The 23,572-nt window shown below is 40.4% G+C and overlaps 1 protein-coding gene across 3 annotated transcripts in view; it reads right to left on the bottom strand.

The window, feature by feature from the left end:
- Positions 1 to 22,897, bottom strand: part of LOC134357387 (selenocysteine insertion sequence-binding protein 2-like) — an 82,105-nt gene extending 59,208 nt beyond the window's left edge. For 2 of the 3 annotated variants that reach the window (XM_063068904.1, XM_063068906.1), the window contains exons 1-3: positions 22,772 to 22,897; positions 12,873 to 13,009; positions 9,919 to 10,204 (exon numbers count right to left, since the gene is read on the bottom strand). In XM_063068904.1, coding sequence (XP_062924974.1) covers positions 9,919 to 10,204; positions 12,873 to 13,009; positions 22,772 to 22,801 — 453 coding nt within the window. In that variant the 5' untranslated portion in view covers positions 22,802 to 22,897. Of the gene's footprint in view, positions 1 to 9,918; positions 10,205 to 10,901; positions 10,934 to 12,872; positions 13,010 to 22,771 lie in introns of all 3 variants that reach the window. The other variant, XM_063068905.1, reaches the window with a different exon arrangement.
- Between the last annotated feature and the right edge of the window lie 675 nt (positions 22,898 to 23,572).

Below are 23,572 nucleotides of genomic sequence, written 5' to 3'. Positions count from 1 at the left end.
GTATTGCTTTGCACTGTTGTAACTATTTGTTATAATTATGTGGTTTTTGTCAGTTTTTCAGTCTTGGTTTGTTTCGTGTTTCTGTGATATCATTCTGGAGGAACATTGTATCATTTCTTAATGCATGCATTACTAAATGACAACTAAAGAGGACTGCGTGTCCTCATAATCTAATCTAATCTAATAATCTAATATGTCCATTAAGGATTTTAAACATCGATAAATTTGGATTAGGTTTTCAAATGTAGGAACGGGTCAATCACAAGTACAACTCTGTTCCCCATAAATACAGATGGAGAATAGCAGAAGAAATCACTGAATATCAAAAGAAATGATCTACTGTCCCCTTCTTAATCCAGCTTGTATGGGTTAACTGCAGCATTCCAACAAAGATCAGCTAGCCACAAGTCTAAGGACCCAACCCCTTGGTTATGTGGCTCAATTAATAGATGTTAATCCATTAAAAAATATTTAATGGCATTCTCAACTCAAAAATAAACATTCCTAGTAAATAATTTTTTTCAAAGGCATCTGATGGCAAGAAAGATTTTTGAATACTTGTGGACAGAAACAATAACATCCAGTTACATAGCAAACTAATTAAGCTTACTTACTTTACTTACATTTTCACTGCTGAAAATACTCTAATACTGGCAAAAATTACAACCTTGGTTAATATTTAATTGATAGGTGTACAGCAGTGCATTATGCTCAGTATATGCATTGGTGCATATATTGGCAGGACCCCATTCTCTACTTGGAGAAGTGAATCACAAATATACTTCGGTCTTGCAAATCCCGAATCAATCTGACAAAAGGATACTAATCCTGTAGTGGTACACAATTTTTAAATATTAAAAATTAAATTTAACTATTTTAAAATTAGAACTATTAGAAGCATTCTGTACATACAATATTGACCAATTTTTGAAAATATTATACAGATAAAATAGCATGGCATCAGTACTGTATAATCTTTCACAAAATTTTTTAAAAACTGATTTCTTCCTCAATTCAACAATGGATTATGTTTGGGCTCTACAGGCAGTTCGTTTTGCATGGATTATCACTTCCTATATACAAGTTGATTTTATATACCATTTCCTGCATGGATTAGTTTTGATTCAATTTGAAGCACAGTGAAAAGACACACATCTCCATTCTCTTTTCAGTGGCCCTTAAAACAGCAATATCTGTGAGTCTCAAGTTTTTGATAATATTAGTAAACATTTAGTAGATATACTCTGACGGGAGCATTATGTTCATCCGTTGTTTGCACTGCAGAGTTATGGAGTGTTGTGTGTGTGTATTGCCTTGGTTAACACCAGTTAGAAGAATAATCAACAGTATTGGTATATTTGGATATCTGATGATTTTGTATTGAATTTTATTTAACTTTCTGCAGTTTTACATGTAAGAGATCTCATTAACCCCAAAGAAAGTTTCCATCTTGGTTGATTTTTTGAGAAGCTGTTTAACTCGCTGAGTTGTGTACAAATGCACTGTAAGGACAGTAGAGTTAAATGATAACTCATCTTCAGAGGCATCACTCGCAGACGCATCTAAATGTAGCAGACAATCATGTTAGCTTCCAACCCAGGCAATGTTGATCTCTAAGACTTGGAGGTCAGGTGAGAATGTGGCTCACCAACCATGTCTTTGCAATGCTGAAACAAAAAGCACAATTAACAGAGCTGCAGCACGAGCTCGCGCCAAAGCTCAAGTGGCAAGGAAGGGGGCGGCTAATGCTAAGTGCAAAGCTGAGATGCAAATGAATGAAGGCTACATTAAGCGCACTCAAGGAAGAGTGTGATGATGAGGTTGCCTTAGTAGAGGTAAAAGTTATGAAGCAGCAGCTGACTTAGACAGTTGAGTTTATAACCTGGAATCAGTCATGTTTTGCCTGTCACAACAGCCAATACACCTTACTAAAGAATATGTCCAAATTAATTTTGGGTATTAAAAAAAGGGGTACAGCTCTACAAGGAGAAGCCAACACGCAGCTAACATGCATTTCACATGCTCCAGGTATTGACAGTCAAGGTCTTAGCAGCAAAGACCCACAACATCCCCTTCTGAAGTTCCACCACAGCAAAGACCTATCAAGAGTTGCTACTGATGCCAATCCGATTTGCACAGACACGGACAGACTGAACTTCCATTCATCCCAGGACATGCATTTGGCAAACTAGTCTCCACAATGTTCTCATTCAGCAACTGCAGATGCATTAATTTTGGCTTGGTATCTGGCTCGTCAAGACCTAGTCACAGCAGGACAAAGTGTTCGACAACCAGTCTGCCAGTTATCTGTCCTGGAAGTCAAGCTTTCGCAAAGCTGTGGAAAGACCAAGTCTCAAACCTAGTGAAGAGCTAGACCTCCCTGTAGGTGGCTTGGTGGGGAGTCATTAGAGCAATGCAATGGTTAGAGCAGATCACAGCAATAATCTAGCTACAGGCTTACAAATGCCATGGTAGAGGCTGGACAAATGTTATGGCACTCCAGAGGCAATTCAAGAATCTCTTTTCAGCAGACTTGCTAATTTTCCAAAGCTCTCTCAAAAAGAACTGCAGAAGCTACTGGAACTTGCAGATCTGTTATCGGAATGGCAGCCTCAAAAAACAAGGATTACCTACTAGGGCTGAGTTTCTTGGATACAGCAAAAGGAATAAATTCAATAGTGGAAAAACTACTGAACAATATCAAAGAACAGTGACACACACAGAATGCTGGTGGAACGCAGCAGGCCAGGCAGCATCTATAGGAAGAAGTACAATTGACGTTTCGGTCCGAGACCCTTCATCAGTCCTGGTATTGGGAAATGAATCTGGTCAGGTGTCAGACCTCTCAGTGGGACAACATTTTGGAGGTAGTGACCACAACTCTATCTCCTTACCATAGCAGACAATTTTGGAAAACATTTAATTGGGGTGGGGGAAATATGATCCTATTAGGCAGGAACTTGGGAGCATAAAATGTTCTCAGGGAAATGCATGGCAGAAATGTGGCAAATCTTCAGGGAACATTTGCATGGAGCTCAGCAAAGGTATGTTCTATTGAGGCAGGGAAAGGATGGTAAAGTTAAAGAACCATGGTGTACAAAGTATATAGAAAATCTAATTAAGAAGAAAAGCTTACCAAAGGTTCAAGAAACTAGATACTGTTAGAGCTCTAGAAAATAACAAGGTTGCTAGCAAGGAGTTTAAGAATAGAATTAGGAGAGCCAGAAGAGACCATGAGAAGGCCTTGGTGAGTAGGATTAAAGAGAACCCCAAGGCATTCTACAAGTATGTGAAGAGCAAGAGGATGAGCCGTGTGAAAATAAGACCAATCAGGTGAATAGTGGAAATGCGTGCATGGAGTCAGAGGAGGTAGCGGAGGTACTTAATGAATACTTTGCTTCAGTATTCACCAGGGAAAAAGACCTTGGCAATTGTGGGGATGACTCACAGCAGACTGAAACGCTTCAACATATAGACATTAAGAAAGAGGATGTACTGGAGGTTTTGAAAAGCATTAAGTTACACAAGTCACTGGGACTGCACGAGATATATCCCAGGCTACTATGAAAAGCAAGGAGGAGATCGCTGAGCCTCTTGCGATGATCTTTGCGTCATCAATAGGGACGGGGAAGTACTGGAGGATTGGAGGGTTGCAAATGTTGTTCCCTTGTTCAAGAAAGTGAGTAGAGATAACCCAGGAAATTTTAGATCAGTGAGTCTGACTTCAGTGGTGGGCAAGTTGTTGGAGAAGATCCTCAGAGGCAAGACTTATAAGCATTTAGAGACATAATCTGATTAGGGATAGTCAGCATGGCTTTGTCAAGGGCAGGTCGTGACTTACGAGCCTGAATTAATTTTTTGAGGAACCTAGTAGGAAGACAGCTCTGTGGAGATGCTTCCTATGTGGGTTGGTGTGGGAATGATAGGGCTGAATAGTAGGATAATCGGTATTGTTGTGGAATGCTGGCTGACATGTGGACAACATTAGAGCAGTGTACTGACTAGGCCACCTGGATCCTGCAGTTATTTCTATCATGACAATGGGGCAGGACAGGTGTTTATGTCAGATTCCCAGCACAGTATTGTATATCTACTGTATATTTAATACTTCAAGAGCCCCTTTGATCACCAAATCCATTTAGTGATCTATTTTTGAGTAAGGTTTCATGAGTGCTAAGTGAGGTTCCATTGTGAGAGTTTTGATTTTTTTTACAATTATTTTTATGTGTCCCCAATTTGTGACTCCTTCCACCAATGGGAGCAAATCACCTCTCTGTTTATGCCTGTCCTGATTTTAAATACCTCTAGCAGGCTCTCCCACAGCCTACTGCTTTTCAAGCAGAACAACCCCAATTCCACTCGGTAAAATGGTGTGTTTCTGCTATGCCCATTCGGTGTAAAGCCCAGAGACAAAAAAAAAGATTGTAGATGCTGGAATCTAGAGCAAAAGAAAATAAAACAAACTGCTGGAGGAACACCTGATATTTATTCTCAATCACTAACGTCACCTGAAATTAGTTCTTTTTTGTGCCAGCAGTACAGTGCAAAGAAATAAAACTACTATAAATTACAAACCTGGAAAAATAATGAGGTTTTGTTTTTGGGTTAATGGACCATTCAGAAATCTGAAGGCAGAGGGGAAGAAGCTATTTCTGAATTGTTGAGTGTGGGTCTTCAGGCTTCTGTACCTCCTTCCTGATGGTAGCAATGAGAAGAGGGCATGTCCTGGATGACACCTTGAGGCACCACCCTTTGGAGATTATTAGATTACATTATATTATGAGGACACGCAGTCCTCTTTTATTGTCATTTAGTAATGCATGCATTAAGAAATGATACAATGTTCCTCCAGTATGATATCACAGAAACACAAGACAAACCAAGACTGAAAAACTGACAAAAACCACATAATTAAAACATATAGTTACAACAGTGCAAAGCAATACTGTAATTTGATAAAGAACAGACCATGGGCACGGTAAAAAGAAGTCTTAAAGTCTCTCGAAAGTCCCATCACCTCACGCAGACGGTAGAAAGAAGAAAAACTCTCCCTGCCATGAGCTTCCAGCGCCGCAAACTTGCCGATGCAGCACCCTGGAAGCACCCGACCACAGCCGACTCGAGTCCATCCGAAAACTTCGAGCCTCCGACCAGCCCTCTGACACTGAGCACCATCTCTGCCGAGCGTTTCGACCCTGGCCCCGGCCACGGCCACCAAGCAACAGGCAAAGCGAAGGATTTGGGGCCTTCCCCTCCGGAGATTCTCGATCGCACAGTGGCAGCGAAGTGGGCATTTCAGAAGTTTCTCCAGATGTTCCTCCGTGCTTCTCACATCTGTCTCCATTATATCAGGATTGTGCACAGTACCTACTTAATAAATACTGATATCATTTCCGAGTGGCCGCGCGTGCTGCGTCACGCCGCCATCTTCTCCTCCCCTCCATAGCTCTTATGGTGGGGAGGATTGTGTTTGTGATGGAGCTGACTAAGTCTACAACTTTCTGAAGCCGCTTGCAATCCTGTGACTGCATATCAGATTGCGATGCAACCAATCTCCACTGTACATCTACAGAAATTGCTAAGAGTCTTTGGTGACGTACTGAATCTCCTCAAATTCCGAAAAAAAGAAGTTGCTGGAGTGTCTTTGTGATTGCATCAATGTGTTGGGTCCAGGACAGATCCTCAGATTCTGACACCTAGGAACTTGAAGCTGCTTATCCTTTCCACCACCTCAATGAGGACTCCTGTGTGTTCTCCCAATATCCTAAATCCACAATCAGTATTTGGTCTTGCTGACACTGAGGGTGAGGTTATGCAGTAATTTATCAGCTGATTATTTAGCCAGCTGATTTATCTCACTCCCACCTGCCTCCTCATCGCTATCTGAGATTCTCCCAATAACAGTGGTGTCATCAGCAAATTTATAGATGGTGCTTAGCCACACGGTCATGATTGCAGAGAGAATAGAGCAGAGGGGTAAGCGGACACCCTTAGAGTTGCACTTGTGTTGATTGTCAGCAAGGATTCAATGGTTCATTTATTATTAAAGTATACAACTCTAGGGCTACGGGTATCCCTAGGTAATTTTTAAAGTAAGTACATGTTCAGCATGGCATTGCGGGCCGATGGGTCTGTATTGTGCTGTAGGTTTTCTATGTTTCTATGTAACAAAATATATTGACGAAGGAAGAGCAGTGGATGTAGTGTATATGGATTTCAATAAGGCATTTGATAAGGTTCCCCATGCCAGGCTCCTTCAGAAAGTAAGGAGGCAGGGGATCCAAGGAGACCTTGCTTTCTGAATCCAGAATTAGCTTGCCCACCGAAGGCAAAGGGTGGTTGTAGATCAGAGGTGGCCAAACTTTTACATTCCATGCATCACTTTTTTCATGCATGAGTTCAGGTGCACCATACTACTCTTGAACCCCCACAATTCTTGTAAGAATATGTTAATATTGAACTCAGGCGTGAAAAAAAAAATCAAATCTGAACTTGTGCGTGAAAAAATTGATGCATGGAGCGTAAAAGGTTGGCTACCCCTGTTGTAGATGGTTCGTATTCTGCATGGAGGTAGGTGACCAGTGGTGTTCCACAGGGATCTGTTCTGGGATCCCTCCTCTTTGTGATTTTTATAACTGACCTGGATGAAGAAGGAGAAGAGTGGGTTAGTAAGTTTGCTGATGACACAAATGTTGGGGGTGTTGTGGGTAGTCTAGAGGTTTGTCCAAGGTTACAGTGGGACATTGATAGGATACAAAACTGGGCTGAGAAGTGGCAGATGGAGTTCAACCCAGATAAGTGTGAAATGGTTCATTTTGGTAGTCCAATTTGAAGACAGAATATAAATGCTAAGACTCTTGGCAGGGTGGAAGATCTGAGAGATCATGGGGTCTGTGTTGATAAGACACTCAAAGCTGCTGCACAGGTTGACAGTGTCATTAAGACAGTGTATAGTGTGTTGCCATTCATCAACCGTGAGGTTGAGTTCAAGAGCCATGAGGTAATATTGCAGCTATACAAGACCTTGGTCAGACCTCACTTGGAGTACTGTGTTCAGTTCTGGTCACCTCACTAGAGGTGTATACTATAGAGAGTGCAGTGCAGATTTACAAGGATGTTGCCTGGATTGAAGGGCGTACCTTATGAGAATAGGTTGAGTGTCTTGGCCTTTTCTCCTTGGAGTGACGGACGATGAGAGGTGACCTGATAGAGATGTACAAGATGATCGTGTGGATAGCCAGAGGCTTTTTCCCAGGGCTGAAATTGCTAATATGAGGGGCATAGTTTTAAGGTGTTTGGAAATAGGTACTGAGGGGATGTCAGGGGTAGGTTTTTCCACACAGAGATTGGTGGGTGTGTGGAATGCACTGCCGGAGGCAGTGGTGGAAGTGGATACAATAGGGTCTTTTAAGAGCCTCTTAGATAGATACATGGAGCTTAGAAAAATAGAGGGCTATGTGCTAGGGAAATTCTAGGCAGTCTAGGAACATTGTGGACCGAAGGGCCTGTACTGTTCTGTAAATTCCTATGTTCTATGTATCCTTGTTAACTCTCTTTGAGCGCAACCACATTCCCAACAACAGGGATGAAATCTCAACACCTGAAGCTGTATGCAATCATTCACATCTTAAAACCATTGCTGACAAGATTCCCCCACTTGACTCTTCTGCTGCGATTGTCCTGTTGCTTGGCAGAGACAGCACCCATACACATAAGGTATGTGAACAGCACAATGATTGGCACAATGCACCTTCTGCCCAAGGACTGAACCTGGGTTGGGTTATAGTGGGTGAAATCTGCCTCGATGGTGCTCATCAGCCCAATGTCAGCACACTTAAAATTAATGTCTTGGAGAAAGAACGCACAATTTATTTCAGACCCTGGGAGAGTAGAATCTGTATGAAAGAGAAGGCTGTAAATAAGCAAACCAAGTGCCTGACATACTTACCACTACTGAACCAGATTTAGGCAAGCTGATCTTGTCACTTTAAAGATAACTATAAACTGGCACCTTCCATCGAAGATGAGGTCTTTCTTTGAATCATGAACAAAGAGCTTAGCAAAGATAAGTCAAACAGCTGGCTAGGTCTCCTTTCCTACCAAACAACAGAAAGCAGACCTTTAGTCAACTCAGATTGTTCCTCAGTTGCACATTGAGATGGAAACAAGAAATGAAAGATCATCACATGATCTTCAGGAACAATCACGCTGAGCTAGCTCCACCACCAAATCCTAACAAAGGAAACTGGTACTCGCCCAACTTTGGTGTTTACCACTCCCAGAAAACTGCACAAATATGAAATGTCGTTGATTCAAGAGCATATTAACAGCTCAAAAGCATATCACTGAACAAGGTAATGCTGCAGAGTCCAAATCCTCAATGTCCATCACAATATTGGCAGACATCGAATAAGTGTTCCACAGCTTCCTTTTGAGGAAGGATCATCAAGACTACCTCAGAATCTTGTGGTTTCATGACCACCAACTGGATAGTGATTCTGGAGTACTGCATGAGAGTTCATGTATTTGGTAGTTGTCTCTCAATAGCTGTGACAATGTATGGCCTTAAGAGCACAGATACCAAGGGAGTGAAGGAATTTGGATTGAAGCATCAAGGTAAATAGGAAGGCAATGGATCTCAACCCAGCTGATCATGCCACAAGAACGTTCCAAACTAATCAGCCCATCCTCTCCTTGTGGTTAACTGGGCCAGCATTTCTTGCTGATCCTCAACAGGAAACTTCTGATTTAGCTGACCCTGAGTGAGATGAAGAAATACGTCCTTAAGTGTTGATGAACATCATTCATTTATCACAGCTCCAACTAGGCAGTTCATGCTTTGAGGGTTTTTTCCAAGCTGGAAGTCACTTACCAGAGCAACTGCCTGCCTCTCACATATTGCTCATTCCTCTACGAGTAGCCAAAGAGAGCCTTTGCAATGGTTGGCACATCTGTAAGCAACCTCTCAGTGCTGTGCAACTGAATTGTCAAAGGGTAGAACTCTTCTTGTTGTTCAAAGACAGATTTATTTATACAGAGGAAGTGCACTGCATCACAAAGCAGGAATCTCTCCTAAAACAAAGTCTCCTTAGCAAACTCTGCCCCTTCCTTGACTCTTGAGGGGCTATTGCAAGTTGGAGGACATATTAAGAAGGCACAATTCACTTCAGAGATAACTTAGCAAATCATCATACTGGGTGAGGATCAGATCACTGCACTGCTCATTTGACAGTACCATAAGCAAGTATGTCATCACGGCCACCATTTTTGAAGTGAGAACAGTTAAAGACTTTGTAGTAAGATTATTTTCAAGACTAGTTGATGAGACTACCCTGTTGCCAAAGATCTAGTGAAATGATCATTTGATTTTTTAGGATCAGTAGTTAAATTTGACATCCTATGGATGCCAGGCAGGGAGTGTTATGGCCTCGAGAGGCGCAGTTTGTTTTGTATGGACATTACTCATATACATAAGCTGTTTTTTTATATTGCTTCCTGCACGAGTTAGTTTAAATTTGATTTGAAGCACGGTGGAAAGACCACATTCTCCATTCTCTCTTCATTTACCCTTGATACAGCAATATTGGTAATATCGGTAAACATTTAGTAGATATATTTTGAAGGAAGTATGTTTAGGTTTATCGTTACGCCACGCGTTTACTTTTATTTACACTGCATATGCATATTACCTTGGTTAACACTGACTGGGAGAATAATTGACAGTATTGGTATATTCAGACGCATGACGATTCTGTATTGAATTAAATATGTATTTTACTTAACTCTCTGTTGTTTCAGAAGTAAGAGAACTCATTAAAACGCCGAAGAAAGCTTCTGACTTAGGTGATCTTTGAGAAGCTATTTAACTTGCTGCAAAGCTATGTACATATGCACTGCGGGGCAGTAGAGACTACATACCTTTGAAGGCTGAGAAGGAGCGATTATTTTTGCACTGGAGTCCTGTTGGACATGCTGCTTCTTCTTCTTACTCCCACTGTACTTTTGTTTCGAAGGGCAAATATCCTCAGAGTATAAAGATGCTTGTGCAAATGGATTCAAAGGTGATTCCACACATTGTTTATATGAATAATATGAAAAATAATCCACAGGTAAGTGAGATGACATAACTGGATAGGATGTGTGCAATTCTGCAAAATTCTGGGAAAATTTACTGCAGCCATTCTCTGATTCTTGTAAATGTTGCCTAGAGTATAGCAAAAGAAAACAAGAGCATTAATCAATAACTAAGGGAGGCAATTGCAAGTAAAGACATTGCTATTTTTGTGTGCGCATTATACTATGCATCTTTACACTTACATTTTACGAAATATGAACCATCATACAATTCAGAAATGAGATCATCTGCAAACCATCTTGTTCTACACTCAAACAATATTAGTATTATCTCTAATCATATCCACTCCTTTACTGAGGATATTAAATTTTATTAGTCTGGATCTCTCTGATACCTTGCATTCTATTCATGTAGATGTCGAAACTCTACCAGCTACAAGAAAGGACGTGTCACTCGTTCTAGGACCAATAATGTCATTACACAAAGAATGTATTTTCACTGAAATAACAAGAGAGCAGTCAGCAGCAGGATCTTAGTTCTCTCCAGTGAAGGTCAATTGTACTATCAGTCAGACACCAATTATCTCAGCAGACATATTGGAAGAATTTGGCACCTCACGCCTCAATTCGGCAAAAAGTACATCAAGCAGTACATTTACCTGAAAGCAAAACATTAGTACAGTAGGTACTGAAACAAACCTCCCGCTGGTTGATGTACATAGTGAAGGTCAAATACCAAGTCTACCACAGCAAGCCTGAAACACAATTGTAGCTTCTTTATCAATATGTTGAATAAATGCAAAAAGTAAGAAGAATGGCATTATTACCTCATTTGTTGCAGTTTCTTTTTAAAAACAGGCTTTATGTGTTTCCCAGTATTTATGATTACATAGGGAAAGAAACAGAAAGAAGTCAGTGGGCCACTTGATGTTCATTCTTCCATGAGTGAAAGAAATATCCTAAATACCTATATGCCCATACAAAGTGTTGGTGGTCAGTGGGGGGGGGGGGGGGAGAGGCAGGGATAGGTAAAGAGGCAATAGGTGAAACAGTGAAGAGAGAAGAGAAGTTGTGTTTTTAAAGTTAAACCCGACCCAGCTTCTAGGAGTTGTGGAAACAGGATTAAATATTCTGGGTATTATTGGTAACCACTATTTGACAGTGCATCATTTTCCTCAGTTTATGCTCCGTATGCTATAACGTATCTAAATTCAAGGTCACTGTCTCGAAATATTAACTATTTTTCTCAGTGCTAATGGAGTCTGGCCTGTTAAGAAACACCACTAATTACTATCTTTAGATTGATGCCCTGGATTAATTTTATTTATCAGAATCAGATTTAATATCACTGACACACATCATGAAATTTGTTAACAGTGGCAGCAGTACAGTGCAATACATAATTTACAAAAAAAACAAGTAAATCAATTACAGTAAGTATATTAAATAGTTAAATTAAAAAGTGCCAAGACAGAAATAATAAAAGTGAGGTAGTGTTCATCAGTTCAGTGTCCATTTAGGAATCAGATGGCAGAGGGGAAGAGGCTGTTCCTGAATCGCTGCGTGTCTGCCTTCAGGTTTCTTTACCTCCTTCCTGATGGTAACAGTGAGAAAAGGCCTTGCCCTGGGTGATGGCGTCCTGAATGATGGACGTGGCCTGTCTGAGGTACCGCTCCTTGAAGATGTCTTGGATACTATGGAGGCTAGTACCCAAGATGGAACTGACTAACTTTACAACTTTCTGTAGCCTCTTTTGATCCTATGCAGTAGCCCCTCCCATACCAGACAGTGATGCAGCCTATCAGAATGCTCTCCATGGTACATCTGTAGAAGTTTTCAAGTGTCTCAGGTGACAAACCAAATCTCAAACTCGAAATTAAATATAGCCGCTGTCCTGCCTTCGTTACATCTGCATCAGTGTGTTGGGAACAGGTTAGTTCCTCAGAGATCTTGATATCCAGGAACTTGAAATTGCTCACTCTCTCCACTTCCGGTCCCTCTATAAGGATTGGTTCATGATCCCTTGTCCTACCCTTTCTGAAGTCCACAACTAGCTCTTTGGTCTTATTGACGTTAAGTGCAAGGTTCTTGCTGCGACACTTTATGCTTGGAATAATGATTCTGTCTATCCAAGTTGATAGAAATTTTTAAAATTATCAATCAGATTCTCTTCACCTCTCCTTATTCCCTTAGTTCCTGAGAAAACTGGATGCTCTCTCTCAGTCTTCTTTCCCCAATACTATAACCCTGTGGTGCATACCTTTATTGCAGAAAGCACTGCTCAATCAAAAGTTCCAAAATTTCGGACAGGTTCTCACTACTCTGAGTTTGACTGTTCTTTGATGTTGGCAATGAATAGCTAATATCATGCAGCATTTTTCTAGCAGATATGCTAGAAAATCTGCCCACTGAATCTGTTAGGCCTTGGGTCAGGCTCACGAATTTCATTCATTTCAAATGAAGGAGAGTGCAAGTTCCAGGTGATTTATTCAATTAAGTACATGTATTTAGCTGTTAAAACAAACATATGCTATTATTTTAGTTAATGTTCTGTTAAAAAAAACATTCTAAAGCTATTAAACGCTCAAGTGCGCATAGGAGAACGGCAAGTGAGGGCAATTTAGCTCTTACTGACGTGAGCCAAACTGAAGCATTCTCAGGCCCGTTGTTGCACGTCACTGCTATACTCAATCCTTCTTGGCACCATAATTGGTATGGTGAATAAATGCAATCTTTGTTTGAGTAAAGTTCAGAATTATGACTTTTTGTCAGCACATAGAAATATTAAATATATTCACCCATCCACATAAGGATCTTGAACGAAAGGATAGCAGGTTGTTAAATATCTGGGCAATGAAGCAGATTCTGTCCATCTCATTTCTACTGCTTGCTGCTTTGGCACAAATGGTTCAACATCAGCTGATAATCTGCTCTCCTATAAAAGAATGGGAGATATCTTATACTTCAATTGACATGACAAATATACGTACATATAGTACACAAAACAGGAATTAATCAAACCAAAATAGTACATTGGGATCTTTCACATTCACCAAAAAATCCTTCATTGAACATACCAATTTAAAGGAGGTACCTTCAACAGAATAGTACTGTATAGTCAGCAAGATAACGCGTTCAAATCTTTGCAGTGCATAGGAAACCCATGCCTTTCTTAGCAAAAAAGTGCTAACTCACTGAAATTTTTCCTGTTGTACAACTATTTAAATCAATAACAGGTTACTGGTACCTTTTTTAAAAAATCAGGCCTTTACTGGCAAGGACAGAAGTTGGATATAAAATGTGGATTTTTGGTGACTAAAACATCATTTTTTGGAAAAATTATAAAATGCATCTTAATCTTGCAGATCATTCAGGGCAGACATACAAAATACCTAAATAAATGGCTAAAGCATTTACAAATCAGTTCTTACACACAACTCTGAGCTGCAGAGAAAACTACATTGAAACAAAACATAGCTAATATGAGGCTGAAGCATTTAAAAGGAATGTCTTGGTGTCAAGAAGACATGTTTGGCTCTGCTGTCAGCATAGAACGAGAGAACACAAACAATTATGCACCTGTTCCGTTACAAAGTCAGAACTTGTTTTATCTCATCAGCATTTGGTGAGTGTAAAATGTGATTTGTAAAACACCTTTAATTAAGTGATCAAATGTCTTTTAAGGTAACGTTTGAAAGTTAGCAGGTGTAGAGACTAACCAAAGCAACACAAACTGTAAGAATGACTTCAAGGACATACAAGCCAGTGGAAGGATATGTAGGTGGCATTTCAAATTTAATATGGAACAAAATAAAAGGTGTTGTATTTGGTGGAAAGAGTGAGAAGAGAAAGAAAGGAATAGCAAACGGAATTTAACACAGATAAGCACAAAGTAATACATTTTGAGATCCTAAACTAGGATAGCACATGTACGGTACCCAGCAGGAAGCGTTTCTAGAACACAGAAACCTATGGAGTATTTGAAAGTGGAGATAAAGGTGGACAAGGTAATGAAAACATATGGCATGAACATCGATTTCTCCTTCTGGCAATTTTTCCCCCTCCCAGTTCCCTCTTCTTCATTTCCCTATTCTGGCCTCTTACCTCTTCCCCTTACCTGCCTATCATCTCCTCCTGATACCCTTCCTTCTTCCCTTTCTCCCATGGCCCACTCTCCTCTCCTATCAGATTCCTTCTTCTCCAGACCTTTACCTCTTCCTCCCGCCTGGCTTCAGCCATCAACTTCCGGCTTGACCTCCTTCCCTCCCATCTACCTTTTTATTCTGGCATCTTCCCCCTTCCAGAAGAGGTTAGCAAACTATTCCAAGGTCAAAGGACTATACAGTGCATATGCAGAAAGACTGGGAAAGCTGAGGTTGTTTTCCTTAGAATGGAAAAGACTGCAATAGCTTCTGATTATTACATGAGGAGGTCTAAAATTATTCCCACTGGCAAAAACACAAAAGAACCAGGCAACAGACAGTAAAGGTAATTAGCCAAAGAACCAAAAACAAAGAGATGTGAAGATGTTTTGCTTTTAGAAAAGGTATAGCTGGTAGTTCTGGTCTAGAACATATTGATAGAGTGATAGAGATGGAAACAAATTTAGTTATGGGATTCAAAAGGGAGCTGGATAAGTAAATGAAAGTGTCTGTGAAAATAAAGAAGAATTACTTGGATTGATCTTCCACAGAACAGGCTTCAAATTAAAAGGCCAAATGGTTCCTTCTACACTGTAACTATTTGGTGACAGGCAACAAGCAAACAGATGATTACAAATATGAGGAAAATTAAAAATACAACCTCACAAACCTACTTTGAACCTAAACATCTCAGGTTGTTTACAGATCCACTTGAAGAATATTCTTCAAACACACAAAAACATGTAGTCCTTTGGCACACTGAAGCCTTCCCGGTTCATCTACCTCTGGCAGCAGAAACTGAAGGGAATACTAAATTCAAGAAAAACTTATGAAGTTGCTAAAACTATCAGTTTTCCTAAATATTAGGAACACTTTAGAATTGTTAGAGCAAAGGAAGGTAGAATGAGAGTAAATAGGTCAATTTAAGAGTCAACTGTAAGAGCTTCCATGGGCAAGTGAATAGGGACAAGACTAGCAAGAGTAAATGTAGTCTCTTATAGGCAAAAATAGATGAATTTATAAGGAAATGGAAGAATTAAATATTGGGCACTTCCCTCACAGACCTACCAGAAATACAAGGTAATAAAATATGTACCAAGAATGAGGAACTGCAGGAAAATAATTATCAGCTTAAAATGTACTGCAGAAAATGATGGAACTAAATGCCAATAAATTCTGAGAATCTAACAATCCACAACTCAGATTTTTGAAGTGGGTATTTATCAAGAGCTCTATAGGTTATGGAACTGTTTCCATGACTGGCAGGTTGCAAATTTAACCTTACTATTTAATAAAGGAAGGAAATTGAACACAATCTGTTAGTAGCTCCTGTTAAAAAGAAACTGCTATAGTTTATAACGATGTAATAACAGGATACCTTAAAAATAACAGGACTCCACAGATTCAGCATAAATTTAGTAAAGGAAAATCACGTTCAACTAATCTTGAATTCAAGGATATGACTGGTAGAATATACAGAGGGAAGTAGTGTATGTTATACATTTGATTCTCAAAAGGTTTTCTGAAAAATACCTGGTTAAAGATATTGTACTGACATGGATTGTGAATTGGTTATTAGACAAAAAGCAATGAATGGGAATGATCTTTGTCAGCTTTGCAGGCAGCATCTCGAGGGGTATTTCAGAATGGTGTTTGGGCACCAGATATCCACAATTTTTTCTAACAATTTGATTGAAGGACCAATATTTTCCCAAATTTGCTAAAGATACAAAAGCAGGAAGGTAGGTGTAAGGAAGGATCAAAATGATAAAGACATGCTGAGAGAGCAAGAACATGGTAAGTGTGTAAACAAAAGTTATCCACTTTGTGCATAGAACAGAAATGGTGACAGATTGGGTAACATTAATGTTCAAAAGAAACCTAGGTGTCCTTGCTCCCATGTAACTGAAAGCCAATATGCAGGTGCAAGAAGCAACCAAGAACACAGGAACATAAGAAATAGGAGCAGGAGTAGGCCAACTGGCCCATAGAGCCTGCTCCGCCATTCAATAAGATCACGGCTGATCTGGCCATGGACTCATCTCCACCTACCTGCCTTTTCCCCATAACCCTCAATTGCCCTACTATGCAAAAACCTATCCAACTTTGTCTTAAATATATTTACTGAGGTAGCCTCCACTGTTTCATTGGGCAGAGAATTACAGATTCACCACTCTCTGGGAAAAGTAGTTCCTCCTCATCTCCATCCTAAGTCTACTCCCCAAATCTTGAAGCTATCTCCCCTAGTTCTAGTCTCACCTACCAGTGGAAACAACTTTCCTGCCTCTATCTTATTTATCGCTCTCATAATTTTTTAAATGTTTTTATAAGATCTTCCCTCATTCTTCTGAATTCCAGCAAGTACAGTCCCAAGTGACTCAATCTCTCATCATAGTCTAACCCCCTCATCTCTGGAATCAACCTGGTGAATCTCCTCTGCACTGCCTCCAAAGCCAGTATATCCTTCTTCGAGTAAGGAGATAACTTGATAGCCTTTGTCACAAAAGAACTTAAGAATGTGAGTAAAGAACTCTTACTGCAATTCTGCAGGGCCTTATGTATCTGGAGTATTGTGTAGTTTTTAACTATTTACCCAAGAAAGAAATACACTTGAGAGAACCCAGGTTGGTTCCAGGGTTAGTGAACTTCCATGAAGAGAGCTTGAGTGAACTGGACCTGTATCCTTAGAGTTTAAAAGAACACTACGAACTCTCACTGAAATTTTCAAAAATTCCTACAGAGCTCAAAAGGAGTCTCAAATCATGGATCATAATCTTAGAATAAGAGGCAAGTCATGTAATGTGGAGAAATTTCTTCATGCAGTGATGGCAAATCTTTACAATTTTGTAGCCTGGAGGGCTTTGGAATCTCTTCCATCGTTCATTCAAAACAGGACATAGATTTCTAAATAATAAGCAATCGATATTGGGATAGTGCAGGTAAAATTATGGACAGATAAAATAATCAGCTATGACCTTGATGAATGAAGAGCAAGTCTAATTGATGTAGAACTAATAATGGGGAGGCGGAGCAAAGTTAAGATAGCGTTAAATGGCGACTCCTCTGCTTGCATCTTCGGAAACAGCTCTATTTCCATCTTTAATATCCTAATTTTTCCCTTTCAGGGTTCTTTTCAAGACCCTGACCTGGAGTTACATGCTGACTACGGTTCTTTGCAGGAATGGGGCCCGTTCTCAGGGTTTCAGGACTGGTCATTGTTTGGCACACCAAGGGTTTGACCTGAGAGTCCAGCTCGAATTCGAAAGTCTAAGATCTCGGGGCTATGGAGATGGGCAGATTAAGGGTCAGTGTCACAGCAGGAGACCCATGTGTCATCGGGGGAGACGGAAAATCTACTGCTGTGGGCCCAAAGACCCAGGATCTTTGCGATCATTGGGCACAGAGCTCGAAAAAAGCGATGTAATGGACTTTTAACACAGTAAACAGCGAGTTGTTTGTTATGTCTCCCCACCCGCTGGGAAACTGTAGACATCTCTTTCTCCCTTATTAGGGAGAGAGAGAATCTGCAGTATGTCTAATGCTGGGTGAAACACAAAGTTTTTGGGGTAACTGCAAGTCTGTGTCTTTGCTATTGCTTTGCTCACGGCTGGGTGCTTGGTGACAGTGCTGATGCTTGCTTTATTTTGCCGGTGGGGGGAGGGGGATTGTTGCTCACTGCCGCTTACACGCGGGAGGGAGGGGAGCTTGGGGGGTACTTTGGGGTTCTTGCATTTAACTGTCGTTCATTCTTTGGGGCACTTCTCTGTTTTCGTGGCTGTTGGTGAAGAAAAAGTACTTCAGGATGTATATTGTATACATTTCTCTGACATTAAATTGGACCTCTGAACACAGAAACAGGCCATTTGGCCCAACCAAGCTAAGCTGATGTTTATATTTCATGCAAAATAACTCTTACATCTCCTTATTTAAATGCCTGCATCTTTTACTTTATCCTTCATTGATCAGATTCCACATTCCAACTACTATGGGCAAACAGGTTTCTTTGAATTTTTACTGGATGCGTCATTAAACATGCATTACCTATGGCCTTTAGTTTCAAGTTACTCAATTGTTCTTGGTTTAACAAATTCCATTCAATGATTCAGCTGTTGTCATTTACCCAGATTAACTATCTCTCAATGCCAAATATATTTTTGTCTCTCATTTTCATAACTGACAATAGATTTTTCCTTCCAGTTTAATGCAATTCCTCAAAAAAAACCTGAGATTCCTGGAAAATTTTTATTTGGCATTCTCAACTCAGTTATCATTAGAAGCCTGTGGATTTTCCGATAAAACTTCCAGAAGACTACATTTGACATCCTGGTCTAAAACATAACTTTTCCCCTCTAAATGCTGCCCAATATTTGACATTATCATTCTGGTTGCAGAATTCCAGCTTCATCTGATTTTCAGTTTTGATAAAATACTGACATTTGTTTTTTTTTGTTCAGTTTGTGTCTTTCTAGATTTCAGAATGATTCTACTGAGGCTCTATGCGTTTTGAGATAGTTGAATAGTAGGAACAACAGACTTTGCCGCTCTTGGGTCTAGTGACTTATGGGGCAAGTGGGCAGGATATTTATGATACCTACACATTGTGCCTGTGCTCCCATTACAAAAATCTTCCCAACACCTTCCCAACTGATCTCCCTCCATTTGGAGCAATCATGGGGTCTGGGTCATGTCACCAAAATGTTACATTATTTTAAATCAGTCCAAAGCAATGTCCTTGAAACATTTCTCTTTCCTGGAAAACTCATACTTTGATGGAACTCAGTGCATATTTCAATCAGACATTTGTTTTTCATCAACCTGATAAAAAGGCTGATGTTGTCCAATTATGTCATTGACTTACCTCTGCTGCAACTGGATTCAATTTGCGAATATCCAATTGCTTCTAGCCGATATTATCAAGACAGCACTGCCTTAATCCAGTTTGACCTTAATATACTTATTTTAAATCTATCAATCCCTCCCGAGCACTTTCCTGTTTATGTGTAGTTTGATATTTTTCTTAAGACAGTCTCGCTGGAAAGACGATAATTTATTTGCATGCTGATTATGTATGTGCTAGGGCAGCTCAAGACTGCCACAGAACTAAAGTCATTGACAAGATGGATAACACAGGAGGTTTTATATATATTCACTGTCCTCCATTTCCTGTACATCTGCGCTCACCCCATCAGCTGCCACAGCCAACACATTATCCTCTGCAGCTTCCATCACTAAATGTATCTTTACCTCTCCCTTCCTCCGCTTTCCGCAGGGATTGCTCCCTGTGATTCCCTTGACCATTCATCCCTCCCACTAATCTCCGTCCAGGCACTTCTCCATGCAAGCACCCCAAGTGCTACAGCTTGCCTGTACACCTCCTCCCTCACCTCCATTCAGGGCCCCAAAACAGTCCTTCCAGGTGAGGAGGCAACACTTCACCCACGAACCTGCTGGGGTCGTCTATTATATCTGCTGCTCTCGACGCAGCCTCCTCTATATTGGTGAGACCCGTCATAAATTGGGGGACCACTTCGTCAAGCACCTCCACACCATCCACCACAAGCAGGACTTCCCAGTGGCTAAGCATATTCATTCTGATTCCCATTCTTATTCTGAACAAACTCCAACACCCCCCGCTCATTCCCCACTATGACCTTTTACGTTTTCTCACTTGCCTATTACTTCCCCTGGGTCCCCTCCTCCTTCCCTTTCTCCTATTGTCCACTCTCCTCGCCAATCAGATTCCTCCTTCTCCAGCCCTTGAACTTTCCCATCCACCTGGCTTCACCTATAACCTCCCAGCTAGCCCCTTTCTCCTCTCCCCACCTTCTTATTCAGGCATCCATCCCTTCCTTTTCAGTCCTAAAGAAGGCTCTTGGCCCAAAACTTTGACTATTTAGTCCTTTTCATAGATGCTGTCTGACTTGCTGAGTTCCTCCAGCATCTTGTGTGTGTTGCTTTCTATATTCCTTCTACTATTTTCATTGAGTTTCCTGTGCTCCCATAATTAAAGACCCTTACCATCCAGGACATGCACTCTTCGTGTTACTACCATTGGGGAGGAATACACAGCAGCCTGAAGACCACACTCAATGTTTTAAAAACCGCTGCTTCACCTCTGCCATCAGACTTCTAATGGTCCTTAAACACATGAACACTAGCTTGTTATTTGTCTTTTGCATTATTCATTTATTTTTGTAACTTTTTGTAATTTATATGTCCTTCACTGTACTGCTGCTGCAAAACAAATTTCGTGGCATATGTCAGTGATGATAAACCTGATTCTGACTACAGTAACTCTGTGGTTGACTGTAGCTCCTGTTCTTATTTTATGGCTGAGAGATCACACATTTAAGGTAAAATCCCACTACACAACCAAAAAAAATTGCAGAAGTTCCTCTGGTTTGACACAGTATTTTTCATGCTTTCGTTCCTACTGGCCTCAGTAAGTATGTTAAATCTGCTCCCCTTTCCTAGATGGTATCAGTATTTTAGCTGACTGATGCATTTTAATAGAGTCTGAGCTGTACAACACAGAAATGGCCCTTCAGACCAACTTGTCAACACCGACCAAGTGCTTACTTAAGCTAGTCCTATTTATCTCTGTTTGGCCCATCTAAACCTTTCATATCCATGTACCTGTCAAAATGATTTTTGTTTTGAAAATCATTCTAATTGTACCCACTTCTACAGCTTCTTCTGGCAGCTCATTCCAAATACCCATCACCCTCAGAATGAAAATATTGCTCCTCCGATTCCTACAATATCTTACCCCTCGCACCTCAAACTTATGTCCTACCCTGGGAAAGAGGTGACCATTCACTTTATCTACACTCCTTATGATTTTATAAGCCTCTATAAAGGTCATCCCGAGCCTCGTACACTCTAGGGAAAAACATCCCAACCTATCCGGACTCTTCTAATTAACCGAAGCTCTCCAGGAACATCCTTGCAAATCTTTTTGGCACCCTTTCCAGATGAATGATATTCTTCTTATAGCTGGGCAACCAGAACTGCAAACAACAACAATATGTTACTTTACTTCAAGATTTCCTAAAATTTTGTATTTACAATGAGAGCACATTGACTGGTTAAAAAGAGATTTTATATTTATCAGCACCCGTTTTCTGCTACAGAAAAATAGGCCAGATACATGTATAAACAAAACTCCTGGATGTTGACATTTCTACAAAGCTTCTTTGGACAAAATTCAAACATATCGACCCTCTTTTGCCACAGTTTTGTGAAAGCTAACTCTTTGGATATACAAAGATCGCAGGTAACTAGAAATGTTGCCTCCTTACTGTAATACAGCTGTGCCATTTCTCAAAGCCCACATCCAGATTTTAAAACGTTTGGTTCTCTCAAATCATTATGTGAAGCTGCAATTTTAGGACAATATCTCGATTATGTACAGCCTTCCAAGCCCCTTAACGCAAGTATAGTCCACATTCTTTCTGCAGGTGTTTCTTTAAAGGGTCACAAGTTTTCTTTTTAATTAGACCTCAGCTCTTAAGAGTTGTTGAGTTGTTTTTTTTTAAATCCCTTAAGGGACAGTGGAATTTCCAATCCAAGAATGGTTTAAATTTTTATTTAATCAGCTCCCAGATCTGTTATTCATTCTTGCTTAACCTGTATTTTCTGGTGAAGACTATCATTCCTACAGATCTATCACTAGTGCTAAATACAATTATAAACCACTAAAGAAATGTTGATTAAGAACCACAGCTTCAGCCTTACAGAATAGAATACCTGATAATTAAAACCAACTTAGATATGTCTTTTAATCTAAGCAGTCCTATTTTACCATTGTCACAGTTCAATGCAAAATGCAGTGCTCAGTTTTACTTAAACTCGTGTTGCACAAAATCCTTTCGGTTTCACTGATCGGAACACATCCACGCACCAAATCGCCTATTATGCAACCCACACAAACACACGTATCAGCATTAATGTCAAATAAAACAGTACCCAATAGTTCTGTAAATCACTAAATATTTTTGTAAAGTAGAAAAAAACAAGATGAATGTATTTTAAAGGATTACAATATTTCAAACTGCTGTGCAAGATAAACAGATAGTGCCCAAGCTTACAGTATTCGCCTGGTTTTAAATGGGCTTGGGACGTCCCAGAGTTGTAAAACATTATTTATTTCTCCTGGATCGTTGTCGCTAAACTTAGGATGAATTGCTCGTGCTACATCAAAGGCGTACAGAAAAGATAAATGGCGACAAGGACATTTTAAAAAGCAAATTAACAGAGAGTATAAAAACCACGCCAGCAATCAAATGCACCCCCTAAACACAAGAGATACAGCAGGTACTGGGAATCTTGAAGACTACACACAAAAATGTTGGAGGAATTCAGCGAGTCAGGCAGAATGGAAGCTTCGGGCCGAGACCCTTTATCAGGCCAGCCCGCCGTGTCCCGTGGCTTCAGCGTTGCGCCGAGTTCAGCTTGGACAGGGCCCGTCACACTTTGCGCCGCCTGCCCGACATCTCGGTCGATCCAAAATCTTCGCCCCGGACAAACACATGCCCCCAACTAACTCGACTTACCTTTGTTTGACTCACACTCGGCTCAGCCATGATGAGAAGCGCCGTGTTCAAACGGTTATACCGTACTTAGGTTCCACTGTCATGATCAGCAGCAACACCCGCCTCCCTACGGCGGCCCGCAGGCCGAAGAAGAATGCGCATTAAAATAACCCTCTGCTGTGTCTTAATTGAAATATTTTTGAACACGTTGCCTGCCCAGAGTTAAGAACCAAATTCTGAAAGGGAAGGAAAGAGAAAGCAGGAAACTACAGGCCAGTTAACTTAATGATAGTCATAGAAATATTAAAATTATTATTGCATGATATTCATCAGGATGCTATCTTGAAATGGAATTCTTAGTTGTGAGGAGAGACCAGGGGACAGATCTGTTTTGCTTGTTTCGTGGAGACTGACTGAGGTCTGCCATAGAGGTTATGCGAAATTATGAGGGCATAGACAGGGTGGAGAATGAGAAACTTTCCCCCATAACAGAGATATTTATAACCAACTATAATCGTGGACTTAAGAATTAGAGGAGATCTGAGAAAAATGTTTTCACTTTGACGGTGGTTGCATTCAGGATTGCAATGCCTGAAAAGCTGAAGAAGACAGTTATGCTCGCAGCATTTAATAATTATCTGGATGAGCACTAGAATAGCCAAGGCTCGTGTGTGGTGGTTGAAGGACCTCATGAAGAGTCTGTTTTGCTGCTGTTTGACTCAGACTCTAAAACACCTGGAGAAATATAAGGTAATTGGATAAAGCCAACATGGCTTCGACCACTATGAAGAAGTAACATGGGTTGTAGATGTGCTGTTCTCA

This window comes from Mobula hypostoma, chromosome 16, assembly GCF_963921235.1.
Source record: "Mobula hypostoma chromosome 16, sMobHyp1.1, whole genome shotgun sequence".
NCBI lineage: Eukaryota > Metazoa > Chordata > Chondrichthyes > Myliobatiformes > Myliobatidae > Mobula > Mobula hypostoma.
This window is presented reverse-complemented; position numbering and strand designations above follow the sequence as displayed.